The sequence below is a fragment of the Bactrocera tryoni genome, chromosome 1 (assembly GCF_016617805.1).
Source record: "Bactrocera tryoni isolate S06 chromosome 1, CSIRO_BtryS06_freeze2, whole genome shotgun sequence".
Taxonomy (NCBI): domain Eukaryota; kingdom Metazoa; phylum Arthropoda; class Insecta; order Diptera; family Tephritidae; genus Bactrocera; species Bactrocera tryoni.
Window position 1 is genome coordinate 4,438,620 of NC_052499.1, and position 23,461 is coordinate 4,462,080.

At 34.5% G+C, this 23,461-nt stretch overlaps 1 protein-coding gene across 4 annotated transcripts in view; it reads right to left on the bottom strand.

Moving 5' to 3' along the window:
• The window catches only part of LOC120772771 (neuronal PAS domain-containing protein 2), a 108,757-nt gene that overhangs the window by 28,151 nt on the left and 57,145 nt on the right, over positions 1-23,461 (bottom strand). For all 4 annotated transcript variants that reach the window (XM_040101557.1, XM_040101564.1, XM_040101549.1 and 1 more), the window contains exon 4: positions 2,216-2,346. In XM_040101557.1, coding sequence (XP_039957491.1) covers positions 2,216-2,346 — 131 coding nt within the window. The remainder of the gene's footprint in view (positions 1-2,215; positions 2,347-23,461) is intronic.

Sequence of the window (23,461 nt, forward strand, 5' to 3'; positions counted from 1 at the left end):
GCTGCGTTGCCTTTGCTTGCTTCGTCTAACAGTAACGCACCTGCATAATTTCTACAACAACAAAAGCAAAATCAAATGTGTTGTGGGTCAACAAACACGCCGCGTTGTTTTTTACTTGTTTTTTGCAACAACAACTGCCAGTTTGTAGAAAATCTTGTGAGCCACCCTCTCACCAAAGGAAAAGCCTAGGTCTTGACATTGAAATGCAGCCACCTAACAAGCCTACAGCCTGCAGAGGGTAGCCAAAAAAAAAATAAAAAAATAAAGCTCAAAAAGAGTTGCATGCAAAAACTGAAACAACAACTACAACCGCATTAGCAGGGAGTGCGCGAAAACTTCGTGCGCGTTTCGCGATCGCCGACCGGACGGACAAACGCGTGTATTTGACAAGTGGCCAAGCTCGCTGTGACAAACGCTGCAAATGCATTGCACTCGCATTTATTTTTATAAGTGCTCTGAGACGCAAAAATAGCACAAGTGGGTTTCATGAAGTTTTAAAATACTGCGCTTTAAGGGGTAATATTTGTGGCTAAAATTAGATAGAAGTCTATATTAGAGTACCTAAAAATTAAATTTACAAAAAAAATTTCAAAGCACGTTGTTTTTGCACAACAAATGCGAATTCTTAACAAAAATCGCGATTAACTGCAAACTCAACTTTGGCGGTTTTTCCTTTCATGCCACAGCAAAGTATTTGTTGTAGCGCTGTTGCTGCGCTATGGCGTTGTGCAATTTGGTTAGTCATGTATTTAACGGTTATAGCGGTACATAAGTACTTGCACTTTGAGTGCTTGCACAGCTGAATTGAAATTGAAAATTGCTCGCGCAATTATTCGCAAACACGCAAGTCCTTCTTAGCCGCACTTGCGAAAATATTTTGCGAATGAATTATGCACTGGAGAAATTGAATTATTTGTAAATATTAAAGTGTGCAATGGCAATGTGTTGAAGTGCAACGATTTGCCGATAGATATTCGTAATGCGTGTGTATGCAGAAGTGATGTAGATGATGAATGTAGAGAGCTTCAAAGCTTTGTTAGTAGTCGAAGTTGTTTATAGCCTTCTTTATGGAAATTGACCTAAATGTGTACATAAATATGTATATTTAGTAGAAAAAAAAGGAAGCATTGAGTTTGCGGGAAGCTTAGTGTTCAACTCTAGAGCTTTTTGGTAAAAGAAATTTTGTTTATGTCTCGAAGCAGAAGAACAATCAGCGCGGTTTTTGCCTCATCTTGGATGCACTGTTTATTTATATCGATTGGAGGCGTAGTCTTCTTGACATTTTACTGTTTGTTCAAAACTGAATAGTAACGTTCGAAGATATTTTACACCAAAGAGCTTTTCACAGCCTTCAAAAGCTTCAGTGTTAAACAGCTTATGTATTTTGAGTCCTTCAAGTTTTGCAATAGTAGAAATATTAATTTGAAAGATGACATTGTGGAGTTTTATAATTAATTATGTAAGCTTTTGGAATTATATGAAAGCTTTAAGGTTGGGTTAAAGCTCTTGTCAGGCATTTACCGTAGCACAATGACACTTTTGCTTGCTACACGTCTAATGACAAACATTAGCAGATTTGTAACGTATTTTGCAGAAGAAATACGAATAAAGTTCTTAAACAAGCTGAAGAACTTCCATAAAATCTCTCTGCTTTTTATTTGAAAGTGAGTACTGCTTTTATAAGGACATGCGGAAGTATCTAGGTATGACACACGATAGAGCGGCTCTAGATTGCTTAAGCTAACGATATATGTACATATAAGGGTAAATTTGTTCCGTTATTTACATTAAGATCATTCTAGGTTATAGTGCATTCAGTTGTTGTTACTCAGTTGGGTGGTAATCGGCAAGAAATGATATCAGTATCATTATCATATTCTTCACAAGCCAAATTAAATAATCCAATATCTTTAAGAAACCATTAACCACAAATATATCACAGTCACAGATATTAAAAGAAGTGATAAGTCTTATATTAAGTTGTCTTCATAAATATCGATAATAGGCGCTATTATGATTGAGTGTATATGATATTCGAAGAACGATATGCACAATTACTTCTGATTATTTAATGATTACAAATTACCGTAATATAGGATAATTGAATATATGAATGAGTAATTAACAGCACAATCGATATATACATATGTATATGCACACACATGCATATGTACTTGTGGTATATAAAGGAATTTGGTAGTTTTTTGTTACTCACCTGCAGGAACATATCACCGTCGAGTAGGCCATGCTCAAAGGCGCCCAATTCGCGCGTTCGATAGCCATCATGTGCGTGTGTGTGTATGTGTGGCAACATGCCATTCTCCTCTTTATCCTTATGCATAACAACTGTAATTACAGAATAGTAATAAATGAATATATGAGAAAGAAATTTATTGATCGAGTTATTTTTTAGTAGAGAAAAGTAGTTAATGGATGCCGTAAGAATATTTGTTAAAGTAGATTCGTTAAAATATGAAGCCAAAAAAACTTTTTTTTTAAGAAAACAATTAATCAGCTTTATTTTAAGTAGAGTAAATGTAAATACATATGTATGTATATATTAGTTTTTGAAAGTTATACATACAGACAATTCAGTTAGAATTCAAAGCAGGAGAAAAAAATTTATTTTTTTGTCAACTTTTGCCTTTCTGAAATGAAGTCCATTAAACTACTATGTAGTTCTTATTCCTTCAAGACTTTCATGAGCTTTGATGAAAGCTTAAGTGAAAGCAAAACGATTAAATGTGGTTTTGTCAACTTTTGTCTCACTTGAATGGAGACTCCAGCAAATCAATATATTTATTCTTATTCCTTCAAGCTTTTCTTGAGCTTTGATGAAAACTTAAGTGAAACAAAACAAATTAAATGGTGTTTGGTAAACTTTTGTCTCAGTAGAATGAAGACTCGATGAAATCAATCCATTAACTCTTATTCCTTCAAGCTTTTCTAGAGCTTTGATGAAAATTTAACTGGAAGAACTGAAAAAACACTGACTTAACTTACTCCACACAAATGTTTGCAAAATTGATTAGATGTTTTTAGATTAAAATATCTTTTCTTGAACTTTTTAAGGATCATTATGGTTTTAGACAATACTGAAAGTCGAAAATAGTTTTGAACAATAAAAGAAATATGAGACAAAGAAAGAAATATTATTTCAAACGATTTAGGTATTAATTATTTGTTATCGAACAACAATAATAATGTGCCGCCAAGTGTGACCATATGGAACTATAGGCGACAGTGTAACAACTATGCTATGGCAACAACAAAGAAAAACAATCAAACCAAAAAGGGTATTATTCACAATTTGGTAGAAAAAAAGCACACGTACAAGAGTGAAGTATGTATGCAAATATATGTATATTATTATATATACATATAAATATATAACTGAAATTATGAGTCAAGACCCTCAAACGGAAGAGCAAAAGGAAAATTTATGCTTGCCATAAAAGGCGAAATTTTTATAGTGTCAATTGAACCAAATATTTTTTATTTAATAATTCATTTCTGTTATAGGCTACACCGGGGTTGGAGGGTGAGCTTGGCACATAATACTTTATTGTTTTTGTATTTAACACGATACCATAAATATTTTCACTGCATTACGACATTTGATTAAATTGCTGCGACAAATTCTTTTTCGTAGGAAAAAAACATAAAACAAGGAAATAACGGAATCGTTGGCGGCAAACTTTTTCGGCCAAATTGGTAAGAGCAAGCGGCAACAACTAAATATTTCTCCAGGTGATGGTGGTGGGTGTGAGAGTTATAAAATACATTTACTTGCGACGTTTATAATAAATTTGTCATAGAAATTGATTTATATGCCGATCGAGCGATAAAACAAATAAAAATGAAGTCGCAAAGGAAGAGCGAAAATTCAGGTGAGGGGTGGATATGAAAAGCAAATGAACAGAAATGAATGCGGAGCAAGGACTTGGCATGTTGCAAGGTGGAAAGGCTGAAAAGGGCGAGGGAGAAGGGTGTGTAAAGCAAAATGAATCGTAAAAAATAAAAATAAATAAGACTAACCTACAAAAAATAAAAAAGAAGCATAAAATGTCGGCAAATAAATAAACTAGTTTTGTTAAGTAAAAATTTGGAGCAGATCCACAAGTTAAGTTGCTATCAGGTGGCAGATTGTTATGTTGAAAATTCCAGAGTAAATTCTGTTAGCATGCTTGTTGTTGCAATATAATTGTAGAATACTTTGTTTTTGGTGTATTTGCTTTGAAGTACATTTAATGTTAGCACTTGGCAGTTTTCTTCGTTTTTTTAGTACTAGTGCTATATTGCGGACTTACAAATAAATATTCATTAGGGTGGGTAAAAAAACGATGTTTTTATCGCTTGGTGTTCTGGAAACTAAATTTCCTAAATAATGTTTAACTGCGTTCTAACAAATGAATAAACATTAGGGTGGGTAAAAGTAAAAATTTTTTTTCTTTGCTTCGCTTGGTGCTCAGAAAAATAAATTTCCCACAAAACTATGAATTTTGCAATTAAAAAATCTTTGTTTTGAGCTACAAAATTCATAAGAAAAAAATTTGCTTTAAAATAATCAAACTTCAACCGTTAACAACTTTAAAATGGCTAGTTTTCCGAAAGAATTGAATGAGACTATTTTGTGAAGTATTCTATTTCCTACAAAATGTATGAAACGAGATATATTTTTTAAGTAGTTGCGAGTGATACACGAAGTTTTCTATTCGATAATACGAGAAAATTAAAAACAATACGGCAATAACTGAATTTTTCTATTTACAATTAGGAGTTCATACTTGTAGAAACTTTCATAGAAGGACTAATAACTATTTTTCGGAGAAGCAAGCGAAAAAAAAATTTGAATTTTTTTTGACCCACCCTAATACACTATAGTCAACTAAATATTTATTGTTGTTGTAATTAATATTTTTTTGTTATTGCTATTCTCATAACTCATTTATTACGCGTTACACGTTCGTTCTGTTTCCCACTACTTTCATATTCGCACACTTCTTATCGGCTCACATTTCGAGGGTTGTTTGTCATAAATTATGATCACTATCAGTAATTCAACCAAAAACGCAGAGAAAATGTCACAACTCTATGAAATAATTCACTCCAAGCTGCAAGCAGTTGTAGAAATATGAAAAGTTCTAACGGTTCTAGCATGAGCGATTGCAGGTACTTACAGGAAACGAGCTTGAAGTCGGAGAGTTCAAAAGTTTTAGAAAATTATTTAATTAATAATTCGAATGGAGTGGCCGATTAAATACAGGGTGCAGTTTATTTTTAATTAAAGTGTTTGGGAACTGTACCGATGAAATGTATGCTAGAGGCGTTAAGTCACTATGCATTCTTTCAAAAACCAAAAAAAAAGAAAAACGAATCGCAAAATTTTTTAGTTTTAAATGAGTCTGCATAACCTCAAAAATGACTTAAAAAATTGTCTATGTGCTATCCAACCCATTTTTTCACAAAATATTTATAATCAGGTTTCACTTAGTAGAGACGCGAGTATGTCCTTTTCCTTTTAAAAACCACTCAAATATAATTCCATACTCAAAAATAATATATTTACTCTATAGATATAATTTCAAGATCTAGCTACTGCTTATACCAGAAAACTAGTTAACCGCAGATTTTGGATTATTTTCCTTGTTGCTATGCAGCAATGGCTTCACCTTGTTTTCCGATAAAGAATTTAGTGCTCAAATTACAAATGGCTGCCAACGGGAGTAAATTACAAGCGGATAATCAACAAAAAATATGCAAAATTTCCACTTTCCCAACGGAAAGTACAAGCATAAGCCCTGAGCCCTGCTTTAGCACTCCTTGAAAAAGCATTATTCATAAAATTTAAATGATTTACACTTGAAATCACAATGGGTTCAGCAACCACAAACGAATTTTAATACGCGCCAAACACAAAATATACATTTTACCACAAACAACCCAAAAATTACAAAAAAAAAGAATAATATTTTCAGGCACACGCTGGCGACGCCATTGTCGGGCTTTAATTTCAATTAGCGAGTGAAAAAGTGGAAAAACTGCTTTTGTTGTTATTATAACATTAGTTTTGAAGTTAGTTGCTTGGCTGATTTAGGTGGCGTTTTTCTAATCTCAGGTGTTGTTGGTTTTTATCAAATTAACAAAATGTGCGCAACGCAAGCAACGGCCCGTGATGGGGTGTATTTTTAATATGTAGCACCTGCATAGTGTTGTTTTCGTTATGAAAATTTGTTTGCTGTTGTTGTGGTTCATTTTAGCGAAAGTGCGATAAAACAAATAGCGGTCATGCCAAGGCGCCGCCCTCACACACACTAAACACACATACACATGCATTTGTGCCTCATAAACGCAAATGAATTTATGCCGTTAAGTTCGGCGCGGCTCGACGGTGCGTATACGTAATTTCATAATTTTTCAAACTCATTAAGAGCACTCATACGCCATGGCAAAGCGTGGGGAAGTGAAAATTAAGTGTTGGAATGGGAATGCCATTTTATTAAAATGCGTATGTGAGTATGCATGTATGTATGTGAGGGTATGTACATACATATATTTGTATGGCACACTATTGTATTTGTTTATACGTTTATATATGAACATAATTAAGTGTAAGAATCTGATTAGAAAAGAGAATTTTTATGTATAAATTATGAAAATACATTGAAAAGTGAGTATTAAAATCTATATTCATATATATATGTACATATGTATATGCATATATATGGCTAAGCTTACGAAATCATAGAAATGTATGTAAACATAAGAACTTTTTATACGAATATGAGTATATTTAACATAGTAATTATGATTATGAATTTAGATACCATACGAGAACATATTTAAAAAAGAAAATAGAAAAGAACCAAAAAATACACTTTACAAATAAAAAAAATTTCCATACAAGAACTTGATTTCGATCGGACAGTTTGTATGACAGCTATATGCTATAATGATCCAATCTGAGCAATTTCTTCAGTGGTTGCATTATCGGTTCCTTAGATAATGATCCATGCCAAATTTCGTCAAAATACCTTGTCAAATGAAAAAGTTTTCGGTACAAGATCTTGAATCCGATAGTCCGATTTGTATGACAGCTATATGCTATAGCGGTCCGATATGGGTTCCGTCAAATAAGCGAGAAATGGACGCGTACAAAATTTTAAACCGATATCTCTAAAACTGAGGGAGTATTTCGCGTATATACAAGCAGACGGACATGGCTAAATCAACTCATAGCTCCTCATTTTATATAAAACTCTCTATAAAAATATATATGAGTATTAATCTATATATATAAAAGAAAGTTGTGTTAGTTACACCATTTATAACTCAAGAACGGCTGAATCGATTTGGCTGAAAATTGGTGGTGAGGTAGTCTAGAACCAGGGTAAGGACATATAATACCTTTTGTCTCCTTATGTCAAAATTTAATACAACTCATAAATACAAAAATTATATTTCAAATAATAAGCATTTGGTCAAAATTCATATTTGTAGGAATCATTTGAATATATGCGTACAATTTTAAACAGATTCTTCCTCAAAAATGATACAATTGCTAAGTATTTGTAATAATAGAAGTTCAAGCAAATACGCAGTGAAATAGACTATAACTGGCTCAGTAATCAGTCGTTGAGTATGTATTATATCACGTGTATCCCAAAAGACTGATGTCATAACCTTTATAGCCGACTTTTTCGACTTTCCACTATGGAGCTATGTTTCTATTGCCACACACCGACGCAAAAATTCGATTTTATTACGATTAAAGAGCACTCAAACACTTCTCAAAATCAGTTATTCGTTGTTTTTGTCGAATTATGAACTTTCGAGGCACCCATTTTGCACAGAGATGATGAATCTTTAGAGCATCATTGTCCTCGGTGCTCATTTCGCCTGTTTCCAGCTTAGCAAATATCTTTTCAACGGTGGATTTCCCTGAGCCCAAATTCAATTGTATTTTCCCCCAAAAAACAATGCTTTATTAACAATTGAAATGCTTTATGATCCATTTTTTTGTAAACTAACACAAGTTGCTTCACAAAAATGCTATATCTCATTAACTAATAGTTATAAGTCACCTAATAGAAATCATATAGATGGTAGTAGTAGTATTACCTATGTATCAGCGATAGTGAAGCGTGGACGGGTCCTCTAGTATGAATATAAATCTTAATATGAAGATCATTGTTTTACTTCTAATAATGATTCAATCTAAGAACACTATAAATAATAAAATTATCATGTAATGGTGTTCTACACAAATTCAAGTTATTATAACACAATATATCGTATCTTAAAAAAATATACAGAATATATAACGTATTTATGACTAAAAATGTACAAACAGATAATTTTTTTTCGCTATATCTCTCAGTAATTTAGTAATTTATAAATTTATAAATTGCATTACTTAAAAAATGTGCGTGTTTCCGCAGTAAACTATAAAATTATACTTATAAACATACATATATACCTGTGTACATTTGTAATTATTCATAATTTAATTAGCGCGACATTAAATTTAATTTCCGAAAAATCTTCGCCGCCATTTCACTTTTTATTGCCGCTGCATTCAGCACAAGCCAGTTTCTGATTTTTTGTTTTCGGTTTTATTATACTCTCATATTTTTAGTACTTATTTCACCCGCACAAACAAACAAACACATTCGCACTGTCTTCCGTCGCCGCGCAGCTTTTTTGTAATTTCACGTGCACAAACTCATTAAAATAATTTTGACTTAAGTATACCGCACTTTATTCGCCGTCAACGCGGCACTTTTGCATGTATGTATTTAAGTGTGAATGTATGTATGTATTTAATAAGCTAAAAGGCACAGCAAATCTGTGCGTAATTCATGCTTAGCCCTTGGCCATGCTCGGAGATTTACAGCTGAGCTTTTAGTGGCAATGCTGAATGCAATTGTATTGTATATGTTTACGCACACAGACATATGTATATTTGCATGTGTGTTTGTGTATACAAAATTTCATATTTTTACATGTAGCAATGTTATTTCACCATTTTAGCTGCAAGGACTTTCGTTTTCCATTTGTTAAGCTTGAAGACTATGAGTTTAGTATTTTATAAACATTAGATCGGGTCAATCTGTTTACTATAAAATCACGTATGCAGAAAACATGTTACGGTTCATTTTGAAAAATTTTGCCTAAGAGTCTACGGGTCTAAAATCTATTCCAAGTCGGCGATTTAAGGTGAATTTTAAAAATTTGAAAAATCGGTTGTATGGGAGATATGTGATATAGTTGTGCGATCTTGCCGATTCCGACAAATGATCAACAGAATATATAAGAAATCCACCTGCTTATTAAATTTCATTGTGATAACTCAAAAACTGACGAAAAAATTGTTATAATCCTTAATAAACTTAACCTTAAAAATCGCTGACTCTAAGCCGGTTTTAGGCTCAAAGTAACTTAAAAAAATTCAAAATGATCCATAGAACATTTCCTACATACGAATTTTTTTCGTTTTTTCATTTTTGACTGTAAAATGACCCGCTCTAATACACACATATGAAAACATACATACATATGTATATGTGAACCTTTTGCATTTCTTACTTTTAATTTTTTCATAAATATTATAATTTTAATGAGCTCTTACACTTTTAACTACCCATTTAATTAGCTAATTAACATTTGCCAGGAAGACTAGAGATTTTAAAGCAATGTGCTGCGTCCTTCTAATTTATTACATATAATGCAACGGTGGCCTTTTATATTTCGAGATTAGAGCACGAAAAGAAATATTAATCACCAAAATCGCTTTAAGGTTTTTGAAATATACTCCATTAAGATTTATACACTTTACCATGCGTTTGAATACATTTCTGATGTACTTTTTGCTCTGATTGAGGTATCTCCAAAGCATGCGTTCTAAACTCCGTCGTCAGGTGTCTAAAAACGTTGACCTCTCAGTTTATTTTTTACTTACGGGAATGTAAAAAAGTCATTCGGTGCCAAGTCAGGACTCTGCAGTGGATGACTCATCAAATCGATGTTTTGAGTACTCAATTGTTTTAGGCGTTTTGTGAAAGCTCGCATTGTGGTGTTGAAGAGTGAAGCGTCTTCGGTGGCTGGTTTTCCTGATTTATTCAAAGACAGCTGGCAAACAAATGGTTGTGTAGCACTGATAATTTACTAGTCAAGACAAGAGCTTTCTTTTAAACGATTAACAAATTATATGGGCTGCAACGTGAAAAAAATGTTGTGCAGTAAATTGCGCACAGCACCAATAGTTGCCGGAACAACCACATGATTTTCAACGGCTTTCACGACATTCGCGATACCATCGATTAACACCGGCGCTTGACGCGCTTCATCGCCAAAAATCGACGACAAAAGTTGTGAAATATTTATTTTTACGCTGAGTTGAATATTTTAAATTACTGTAAACAACACAAATAGCGTTCCTATGTCAAAACGTTCTGGGTATGTAAAATATAAGAACTGTCAAACTTTACGATAAAGTTGTGAGTTACAAGATGTCTACAATTGCCAAATCCTATAAATTTATATTAATTTGTTTTGACAGAAAACCAAACCTACATTTTCACGTATTTTAGTACAGATCTTTATTATTGCTTTCAAAATTGGCTCCAGAGCCTATACAATCATGCCAACGTTTAATCTAATTTTCATTCACTTGCTATAAGCCTCGGCTGGGATGATCTTTAGTGCATTCAGCATTCAGTGAGTTTTGATTTTCTCGGTTCCGGCTTCTTTTTGGAGCGCCATTCGCTAGATTGTTGCAAAAGTTGCGACGTTGATTCGCGTCTTGCCACCAATAATGACGCTTTAGTGACGTTGTCATCATCTTTTTTGTGATCATTTAGTATGAGTCTAGTATTGACACGCTTCATACCCAAACCGTTAACCAAACATGTGTTGAACCGTCTCATAGGAGATGTTGAGCTTGTTTGATATCTCTCTTTGCCAACGCGATGAGGTAGTTGAACGACTCACACAAGTCAAGTTTTCGCGAACTTTAACTTTAACGAAAGCTTTGTGATAGCTTTGTGAAACTCAAACTCTTGTATGCGTGATAAATAGACTCCCCAAAACACTTCAAAACACCAGATTTTCAATGATTCCGTATCCCGTAATTCAAGAAAACTCGTTGTTCATGTTTTAATGTCAAAAATCGCCAGACGAACTTTTCTCGTCGCAAAAAACAGCTACCAAACACACACTAATTGACAAATGGGGATTAAACTTCACACTGAATATAGAAAAGGTTGTACCAAACCGAGAAAAATCTTATCGATTCCGTCGGCGTAATTTATATGTATCAGTTCGGGTTAAATTCGATCAGTTCAAATATTTTAATGCAAAAAATTGCATTTGTGAACTATAAAAATTAGCAACTAAACATGATTCAAAAGTTCTTTGAATGATTCTTTGTGATGGCATGGAAAAAATATGATTTGCCAGAAAAATGAGAATTTTTATATCTATACCCAAAAATTAAAAAAAACACATTATATATAATATTTTCAAATTGACCATAACTGGATTGATATATTGGGTAGTCGAAAAAGTCTTTTCGTATTTCGTCAATAGATGTCGATGCTGTCGTATATCTCCAGTACTACCAGTCACATTGTGTCCATCACGATGGAAAGGTGAGATTTTAAGATTCATTTAACCAAAATTAAATTCAGGAAAGTTGAAAAAAAGTTACAGCTGTTGAAAAATTAGTGAAAATAATAAAGAAATTAGCTATATTTTGAAATTTTTGTATAAAAAAGGGAAGAATGCAACGTAAGCCACCAGTGAAATTTGTATCAGTTTGACTAGCACAACAATGGTTCGCTCGCTTCCGTTCTAGAAATTTCGAAATTTCGATTTATACCGATGGAAGTTTTACACTGATAGAATTATGTCTCTAGCGGAAAAGTGGAAAAAAGTGGTCGACCAAAATTGTACATATTTCTTAATTTTTTTATTAATATAAATATAAAAAAATAAGTTAAAATTTGATTAGAAATGCGAAAAGAGTTTTTCGATTACCCAATATTTCAAAATTATTAACTCTAGTACAATTTATATACTTGAAAAAGAATAACTCTTTCAAGCGGTAAAAACCCCATTTTCTTTTTAATAAATCACCTTTAATGTGTCACTTTTGTACATTGAAGTTCGTCATTTAGATACAAGTAGGCTATGAATAACATGAATAATAACATTTTAAATGCAATTGCGTGTCGAAATAAATTATTGAAGCAACTATTTGTAAATGCTATCTTCCGTTGTACACAAAACACTAAAACTGCTACTGCAATACAACAACAATTACAATTATATAAGTGTTTCGAAATGAAATATACTTGCTAGTGCTGATAATATACACACTTTCATACATATATACAGGTATATATTATATAAATACATATATACATATACACACAAACATATACATATACATACATGCGAGCGCGAATACATACAAATGGATGTACATAGATAATGACCAGTTGGCTAGCGTTGAGGTCACAGGTTAAATTGCGGTTAAAAGCAAATATTTTGCACTTAATTGCGAAACTCATCAATTAAATTGAGTTCGATTGCGAATAATACTCAATTATGAATGTCTAAGGGCGTTATTGATGGGCAGTTGCGTGTGCGCGTAGAAGTGGTGTGGGAGAGGGGTGCGTTGATGTGCGCAAAGGAATAATAAACTAGATACTTATGTATATAATAGGCAGGTGGCAGCTTTGTTTTGTGCGAAGACAATTAATGCTTTTTTAAATTACTCAATTAGAGTGAAGTTTCTTAATAATTAAATAATGCTTAGAAGAGTTTCTTATACTTTAATTTCTTTGATTCTTGGAAGATCTAGAAAATTTGAGTTACATGGCTAATAGAAAAATGTTACACAGAAACTGCGGAAGTGTCTCGGCCCTTGATCAACCAGAGTCTTTGACTAAGACTGATTCGTTACACTGAAAGCCAAAGAAAGTGCAGAAGAGGGAGTTGGAATTTCTGTAAGGAACTCGGCAGAATGCTGCCATTACAACAAAAATAAACAACAGCAAGGAACTTCGAATTGCTGTTCGAACTATTGTAAGTTCGTGATCCCAAAATACATAAGTGAAAATGAGGGATAAAGTGTAAGTCGTCCAGAAGCTAGTAATCATGCTGAATTGATGGAAAAGTCTGTGAACTTATTGTTATCGACACAAATTTTACTACGAGCATGTTGGCTGAGTGCCTATTTGCGAGTAAAAATACTTTTTGCAGAATTTTAACTGAATATTTGGGCAAATGAAATGTTTTTGCGCGCTTTCCACATGAGATAAAAATTTCATATGAGAGAGAAAAACAAGAGAACGAGTTTTTGATGAAAAAACGGAATTTTTCTCATCAACCAACCTTCATATTCATCTGTTCTAATACCATGTGACTATTTGCTAATTCTTAAAAAAAAAACATTTAGACCTTTAAAATTCAAGAAAGACTGAACTTTCATTAAAGAAAATAGCAGAACTAATGTTTTGGGAGTTTTTAACTCTCTTTCCCTAATCGATTGCTAAATTTCTCTGCTTAACCAAAAACTGCTGGTAACGGTGAAATTGTTAAAGAAATTGTCGCAGTTGCTTTGTTTTACTGCTGAGGAACTGAACATACATTCAATCGTTATCTCTGCTAAGGGTATGCACATACATATATATATATATATACATATGTTTATATGTATGTAGCTGAATTCGAATATTTACGAGGGCGAAATCGTAAGCAGCATTAAAATGTGAATGGATTAGTGAAACTACAGCTCTGCAATAAAAATAAATAGTGTACCCTGCAATGAATATCTATATACTTTACAGTAAGTGCATATATATACTTATATACATAATGTAATATACTTTTATGTCCAAATTGTATATGCAGCAGCGGCAGTTGCTGGGAAATCCGAATTTGCTCGCGTATAGAGAAAATTTCCGCCACTTTATCTATGTATTTTCGCAGCTAAACGAAAAACTGCGCAAGTCAGGGTCAAAAGCAAAAACAATAACAGCACAAAAAAATGGAAATAATAAAAAAAAGAATGGCAGAAACAACAAAACGTGCAGAGACAACAAAATGTAGGATTTTATTTGTGTGAGAAGTATTGGGTACATCTATATATAGAGACATAAGTAAGAAATGGATCGAAATTTGCTACTACTTTTTCACACTAGACTAAAAGAATGTCTTGAAAACCATTAATGCCAAATTTTATTTATGCCGATTGAGTAGAATGTGTAGGCTAAAAGTCGGCAGTGCCTAGCTCTTAGTTAAATTGTAGAATTGTCTATATGAAAACATGATACGATGTTCACCTTTCGAACATTATTATTATTTGTTCTTTATTTATCAACTGATTTCGCCACTCTTCCACCGTAATAATTATATAAGAAGATACAGGAAACTATAATTATAATTTATAAGGTAATTGCCTTAATATACAGCTAGAATTTTCAAAAAAAAAATTTATTTTATTTTCTTAATGTAAATATATTTTAGATTAAACACAGATGCATAATTCCATATCGTTCCGGTGAATATTTTCGAAGTTACACGCAAACTTGAAAAGGCGTTTCAGAGTGCTTGGAAGTACAAGGCCAAACCTTAAATGCGTTTTTCTCAAAATTGTGTTTTCAAAGTCGGTGACCAACATTACTCGAAAATGACTAAGCCGATTAGTCTCAAATTTTAACACGAGCTTCTTAAATGTATTTTTTAGTAATTAAACGAAGATTTTTTCTCACCGACAAATATTTTTTATAAAACAACCGAAACCGAAATTATTGTCAAAAATCGAAATCGCCATTTTGTCAAAAAAATTTATTTTGCTTATTTCATCGATTTGGTTTACTAGATTTAAGATTACTTTAACAAAATCTGTTTGGTTTTTCAATTTCAGAGGATCCAGTTCAGCGATATAGAAACGTTTTTTTGAGAGGAGCTCCAGGAGATCAGCTGTAGCTCCTTCCTAAATAAATATTTTTACTAGTACTAAGTCTTAAAATACAGTTAAAAGATATCATAGTATCTGTACGAATTTTTGGATCAAAAAATTTAAAAGTTTTCTCAGAAAAAAAAGTACTGGAAAATTCGCTTCTTTCGTCCTTCTAACCCTTATCAATTAAGGTCCACATTTCGCTTTCTAATATCCTATTCCTGCGATTGGGACTAATGCAATTATTATCTTCATTGAAATAAGTTTAATATTTATAAGCCCACAGCCAATCAACTTTTAAGATATTACAAGAAAAACTTAAGCATTATTGCATTTAAAATTGAATATCTTAAAGTGTACAAAGATACACAAAATCGAATATTTATTGCATTCGCTTTGCCAAATAAATTTGCTCTGTCATTAAACTTATTTTCTCTGCTACTCTCTTTTGTCTTGTACAGCACCATCCCTTAGCGGTTCTTACTTATTCCCACACGGGCAATTTTACTTCACTCCCACCCAAACGCTTAGCGCAACTTATCCACTGGGCTATATGTGGGTATATGCCACTGATAGTTGGTTGGAGAGTGACAAATTGCCATTTTGTTGCTACTTATGAACTATGAAGAGTAGTAAAAGTAATTATTGTCTTGTATCTTTTGTTGTTATTATGTTATTTTGTGACTTTATATTTAATCTATTTTATTATTTGAACTTCTAGTTCCTAGCACAGGGGGGTTTTCAAAGAAGTTTTAAAAAATATACCTAAAAATCATGAGTATCCATTATAACCTTGTTTTTTATTCTTAAAAATCAACAAAGCAACTCTGATTATTTTTGTCACTGACGAGTTGGAACCTAACTGTCATATTTTGTGTACCGCAATCATAATTTGTGTTAAAAATGTCTTATATATTGGATTATATATTTGCTCATATTTATATACATATGTATATACATTTCTACGAGCACGAAATAACCTCCAACTCGCTTACTTTCGCCTGCAGCATAAACGCAGCCATTAGCGAATCCGTTATATACCTCATTTATGCTCTTATGTATACAGATACGTTGCTCTCAGCTTAATGGCATTGGCAGATATGAAAGAAGAAGATGGCTACAAGAAAATCCATTGCAAAAGAAAGCGATAAAAACCTTTTAAGCAATGAGTTGGTACGGCGGCCGCAGCTAAGGGTGTTTTCATCTAGTCCATCTGCAGCGTTATTTGAGAAAATGAGTTCGAAGAGCTTTCATTCGATCGCACGCTTCCGCCGAGGGGATGAGAGAAAAGAAACACAATCTTGAAGCATAGAAAATGGGGTGCAAGGCAATTTTAGTTTGATTTGATGACGATAATAAATATAAAAACTAAATGTATAATAATTGAGGGGAAGTTATAATAACTAGAAAAATAAAAACTGGAATCAAAGTGCAACAATATCAACCCTGTGCCTATATTTTGAATCCAAATTTATGTGCCATTATAGACTTGTTCTTTTCCAGCATCTCTCGGTGCTCGTAATTTAACACGATCCCAAAATATTAGGTAAAAGTAGTAAAAGAACTCATCCACTAATGGTTTCGAAAGAATATTTCATGAAATCAAAAAATTGGATTGTGCCACAAATCTTGTTGTATGAAAAGTGGCCGAAGGCCGATTAACTCTCTCGCTATATTTGTGATAACTAGTTAGACATTTTAAACTGACGTTGAAGAGCCAAAAGCTCCGCCAGTATCAGGAAGGACCCCTCCGATCGCACAATTTCCACTGCTAGAGAAAATTATTCGAGCTGCAGAGCTTAATCGAGAAGACATGATCTTCTATAAGAGTGTATAGCTACTGGCGTACGTCGATGATATTGATATCACTGGCCTCAACAACCGCACCGTTAGTTTAGCTTACTCTAGACTGGATGCGGAAGCAAAGCAACTGGGTCTGGTAGTGAACGAGAGCAAGACGACATATCACCTCTCATCAAACAAACAGTCGTCGCACTCGCGACTTGGCTTTCAGGTCACTGTTGACAATGTGAAAGTGTTTAACGTGGGATCCTACTGGCGACAGCTTAACTCCACGGTGCTCAAAAGCACAACGGATCAATACAATGCGTCGATGAGTGCCCTGAAAATAAGGTAACGATTTTCAGTACCAATCGGCAGTGTGGCATGGACACACTAACCACCTTGGTAGGGCTCGAGGCCCATCTAAAACCTCTGCCGTACTTTGGGTCCGGCACCCGGTTGCAATGCAACTCCACATTCGACTGACAATGTCAGTTCTTCCCGCGATGTGGGTTTTAACCACAGCCACCACGAATCTCCACAAAGGGCCAAACCCAATGAGCAGACTGGAGCGAACTCCAGGGGCTACTCCTCCCCGTGGTACCAGGTTAAAGTCTTTGGTATTGACCTTGTAGCCGAAGCTACGACCAGTTGAGCTTCCATACAGCCCTGGACTGGTGGCCAGGATCTTAGTCGCCTCTTACGACAGGCATGCCTTACCACCTCACTGTTGACAGTCATAATTTCGAAGTCGTAAATAATATCGTCTATATTGGAACCAATATTAACACCAACAACAATGTCAGCCTCAAAGTCCAACGCAGAATAACTCTCGCCAACAGGTCCTACTTCGGACTGAGTAGGCAATTGAGAAGTAAAGTCCTGTCTCGACGAACAAGGGCCAAACTATATAAGTCAGTCATTATTCTCGACCTGCTATGTGTTGAAGAAGCATGGACGATGACAACATCTGATGAGTCGACGTTCCGAGAATACCGCAGTCGATGGAACGGCGAGCTGTACGAGTTGTACGACGACATTGACATACTTGTAGTTCAACGAATTAAAAGACAGAGGCTACGCTTACAGCACCACTTAGCGGTTTTAAAACGAAAATTTGGAACATAAAGTCAAAATCATGATAAAGCAAAATTTCATGTTTCAAGAGCCGAATATCGAGAACGCTATAGCCTTCCCCAACAGTCAGGCCTACGTAACCGAAACGGATCTAGAATTTTGAATGACCAAAATATGCTTACTAAGCAGCATTCCTCAATACTATAACGGGTATGTTTTCCGACAAAACAACTACAAAAATAGTTAATATACTAGATAGTATAGACCAAGCTTATATTTAAGTACCAAAAATATTTAATAATTTTGCTTTTCAGTTTACTCTAGTAGCCTGTTTTTTTTTTCTTCTTATGGTTTGTGGAACCTGTGCCTTTATGAGCTTCATAGGTCAAAAAAGGTTCCAAATTTTGAAAGAATTTGAAAAGTATTCCAAAACATTGCATATTTCGTAGTTTCCTTTAAAGTGGGTTTATAGTATACTGCAACTAAATATTATGTTGTAATCAACAATCGTGAGCTCTGGCATCAGAATGCATAGGGTATATTAAGTATGCCACGACGTTGGTAACACCCAGAAGGAAACGTCGAAGACCCCATAAAGTATGTACATATATAAATGATTAGCGTGACGAGCTGAGTCGATTAAGCCTTGTCCGTCTATTTGTCTGTATATATGTATATATAGTATATACGAATTCATCCCTCATTTTTGGAACATATTTTTCACATAAATTAGTTGCTCATCTGTCGGAATCGCCGCTGTTGAGTCACTATAGCTCATAGCTGTCATACAAACTGAACGATCGGAATCAAGTTCCTGTATGTAAACTTTTTTATTTGGCGAGATATCTTCATCAAATTTGGTATGGGTTATTGGGTCCAAGATAACGGTGTAATCCGCGAAAAAAATTTTCAGATCGTATTACTATAGCATATATGTAGCTGTCATGCAAACCAGACGATCAAAGTTCTTGTAATTAATTTTTATATACATGAAGGGTATTGCAGTTTCGGTGCAGCAGGTTTTTTCAAGTTTTTCAAAAATTTTCGTTGATATAAATGCTGTAATTGAAAATATATATGTTTTTCACATCTTTACAGTTGCACACTTATACATACGCAACTATGACGGCACAACTACATAATCGTGAATGCGGCAAGTTTGCATGTCACTATCATTATCGCCATTATTATTGGCATTTGTTGCCGAACCGCGGCCTTTTTTGACCCTGCATTGTTGTTATTGTTGTTGTAATCGCATTGTTGCATTGCAGCATTATTGCATATACGTACGTACGTCATACGTCACACGTAAGTCACGCAAGCCACGCGCTATAGCGTGACCCAAACAACAATTGCCGCCGTAACGGACGGACATTGTCTTCAAACGCGCTCGCACACAAACGCAATCCAACAGCAGATTGATAGCTACGCCATGCTTTCGTTAATGATGCGCTCACTTTTTGGGGGCGCTCGGCACACACAAATACACTCGATGGAGAGGGGAGCCACAATTGCATACACATATGCAGTAATGGTATATACATACATATGTATTTACATATGTGTCAGTAGTGTGTGTGTGTGTGTGTGCCAATGCAAGCCATAAACAGCTGACGAGCGCTGCTTGAGTAGTGCTGCATGCGGCGGTTGGCGGTAAAATGGAAAGTGTTGGAGTTGCAGGCAGCGCGACCAACTGACATGCATATAGGCCGCTCCGGTAGCCCTAACCTACAAAAGGAAAACAACAACAACAACACAAATTATAACAACAGACCTACTGAAGCGCGCATAGAATTGGGTATAGGAATTGTAGAGTAACGGGGTAGCGTACCGAAGATAACGGTACTACAAATCAGGCGGTGTGGCACGTCGCGTCGCCTGTTAGCGGTTAATTTAACTAACGCACGAAAGCTTGCGCGGTTTTGCGAAAACTCTGACGTGTTTATAGGTTAGATGTATGCATGCATACACACATACATATACATACATATATGCATATAATATAGGAGTTGCATATTGTTGCAACAACATAAACACCAATAATGGCAAATTGCCGCGCGCTGAGAGTGAAATAGCAACACAACGCCGCAATAATAACTGAAAACACGCAGACGTCTGTGCGGTGTTTCGTTATTCCTCGGCTAAGCAAGTCACTCATTCATTGCTGGTCTCCATTTCTTCACGAAATCGTTAACGCTTTAACCGCAAATGTCTGTGTGCGCGATCTAAATTTAGGCTCAAACCTGCCGCCATACCTGACCAGACATGACCTTGTGCGAATTTCGTAAAATACACGAACACGTTTTGTTGTTGTTTTTGCTCGTAATTATAATTTCTTTGTATGTGTGCATTTGTTGCACATGAAAGCAAAATTAATTTCCGCGGTTATGCATTGATTTTACACTCTTGCCACATTATGTTGCATGCCACATTTTGTTGCATGTTAAAATTCTTCACTGTCATACTATTTAGCTCTTAATGAAATGAGTATTTACTAATATTTGACATAAAAGTGCAGAAAAAATTAACGGCACTTTGTGCAGAAGTGTGGCAGCATTTTATAGAAAATACGTGACATGAACTTGCAAAGAATAGAGTTAGCGCGCTTTTAATACTCGTATTAGCACTATTTGCAAGAAACCGGCTGAGTTGGTTCTTTTCTACTGGCTCTGTCACCTCTCGCTTCATCTGTCATCTTCTCTCCTCTTCTTCTCTCTTTTGTCTCATACTATAATTTCATTATTTCTCCATAATTTTTTCTTCCTTTTCCCTTTATATACATATTTTTAATAACATAATTTGCAAACGTATCTGCTTGACAAGATGTATTTTTAAAGTTCTCCCAACAACAAGCAAATGCCGCATAACAACCGCCATCACCGTAATTACGAAGCATTCATTGCGGCGCTTGGCAACACTGGTTTTTCGTTGACATTGTCGCTCAGCACAAATTACTTCCGCAATCTTCTCTGATTAAAATTACAAGCCAAATAGCATTATAATGGCTGGAAGTTCTGCACATCCCTGGAGACCTTGAACTCTCTAACAATTATGCTTGCGGTGGGTAACCACTTTGTCTTGTTGTCTGCTCCTCGTAAAAAATTAATAATTTCATAGTGTAATAATAATGAAGCTATTTCATTTGACCTACCGAAGTTTACAGTTAGCAAAGCATATGCAGTTATTATATATTCCGGAACTCAAAAATTGAAGCATAAATTTAGGCAATGCAACAATTTACATACATGAAGATATTTGTATAATTGCATAGTGTAACCACATCCTTATGTAAATCTAGCTAATATAGCTTTGTAAACTAAATAGATGATTTACCGTTTTTTCCACAGCTTTAAAATTCAGCTACAAAAATCTGTATGTCCATGATTTTACACACAAAAGTCTTACTCGTAAGTTAATAGTGAGTTTATAAAATTTGAGTTAAGCTATTATGGACATCCCATCGACAAAATGTATACCCTCCAGAGGATATTTTAAGTTTTTAACGGAGTTACGGTACAATTTCGGAACAAGTTTTTTATATTAGAGCACTATAATATTTAGCTGTCATACAAAATGAATACAGACGATCGCAATATAGTTCTTGTACGGAAAACTTTTTATTCGACAAGACATCTCGACGAAATTTGGAGAGGATCATTATCTAAGGCAATAAGGCAATCTACAAAGAAATTGTTCAGATTGCATTACTATAGCATATAGCTACCATACAAGCTGTACGATCGGAATCAAGTTCTTGCCAAGAACTTTGTACCGAAGTTAAGGTCTTTTCTTCTTTCTTTTTTTAATTTCAGCAGATCATTTCTTGATTTTACAAAAATTGTCCTGTTTATTTTTAGAAAGTTGTTTTAATATCGACTATTTTGAATAAAATTTAAAAAAAACTGCGTTGCTTCCTCAAGTTTAAGCAGAAATCATTAACACCATTTTCATTTTTTTATTGTTGTTTTGAGCAGAAAGCCTTAAACCGCATAAAGCTTTTGTAAATTATATTTAACCAAAACGTTTTCTTATTTTGCCAACCAATATAAATTACAGCACTACTTATGCATATTAAAGTGCGCAAATGAAGCACAAAGCTGAACATTTAATACCATGGTTAATTTAAAAGCAAAAGTTGTTGGCAACACATGGAAATATTGAATGAGCCGGTCGCTGCAGTGTGGCCAAGCGCCGCAAGTCATTGCCCTCGGTGTGTTGAACTAGTGTGCAATAAAAATATATGCTTACATACTAATATAAATGCATATAGATAAACAGTTATACATATATGTATATATTTATAGCTAAATAAATATGTACCGTATCTATGTATGTACATATGTATTGGCGCTTGCAAACTTCGTCTTTTGTGTCGTCTAACGTTAAAGAGCGACTTTTCGCGCAAACAACAACGTTTGCCAGCCATGCATACATACATATGTGCTAAGCTAAGCACACATGTGTACATACCATACATACATACATATGTACATAATATATACATATTTACTAAATTTTCAGTCAGTCATTCAACCAAGCGCCCAACCCACGGGCGGCTAATCAAGCAGCTGGCTAACAAAACGGACTCACAACACTACATACACACACATGCAGACACACGAACATATGTAGATATGTGTATATATGTACATACTTATGTGGGAGTGTGTATGTATGAAGCAACTCAACCTTTGCGTTTGGCCTAACCTTTTAATTCATGTTGCACGTACTAGCTTTGTAGCGGCCTGTGTATGTTTGTATATATTTATAAAAGGATACTCATGTGTTAGTATTTGTGTAGCTAGAATAGTGATAAACAGCTACAAACAACACCAGCACAGTCGCGTCGAGTCAATAAGGTTCTGGGTTCTCTTGAGAAAACATATGTTTTACCCCCATTCGCCGGATTCAACGGCACACACACATGCACATATGTATTTGTGTATGTATGCATGTATATATGTGTGAACGCTTTTTAATTTTTCCCAATTCGACTTGGATCTACATATTTAATTTTCTATTGTGTTTTTATTCTTGTCTTTTCGTTGATTTACTACACTGCTGTCGCACACTTATTTTCGTTTCTTTCACCTTTTCCCCGAATTTGTTACGATTTCACTTTGAATATTTATAAGCTAAACATGATTATATTAAATTTGCCACGAAAATTGTAAGAGACAGCAGGAAACGTCGAAGACCCTGCAAATATATTGAGTAGTCGAAAAAGTATTTTTGTATTTCTAATCAAACTTCAACTTATTTTTTTTTATTTATAATGAACTTTACTGAACCAAATATATGTATGACATTTTGGTTGACCACTTTTCGCTATTTTTCCGCTAGAGACATTATTCCATCAGTGGTTTCTCGGCGAAAAACTCTGACAAGTAATTTTCACAGGCTTCTCTTGAAGCCAACTTTACTCCATTAAGGGAGTTCTGCATTGATCAAAACAAATGATAGTCCGGTGGTGCAAGGTCAGGGCTATATGATGGATGCATCAAAACTTCCCAGTCAAGCTCTCCCAGTTTTCGCCGAGTCATCAAAGATGTGTGTGGTCTATCGTTGTCCTGATGGAGGACGAAGCCTTTTCTGTTGATCAGTTCTGGCCGTTTTTTCAAATCGCTTGCT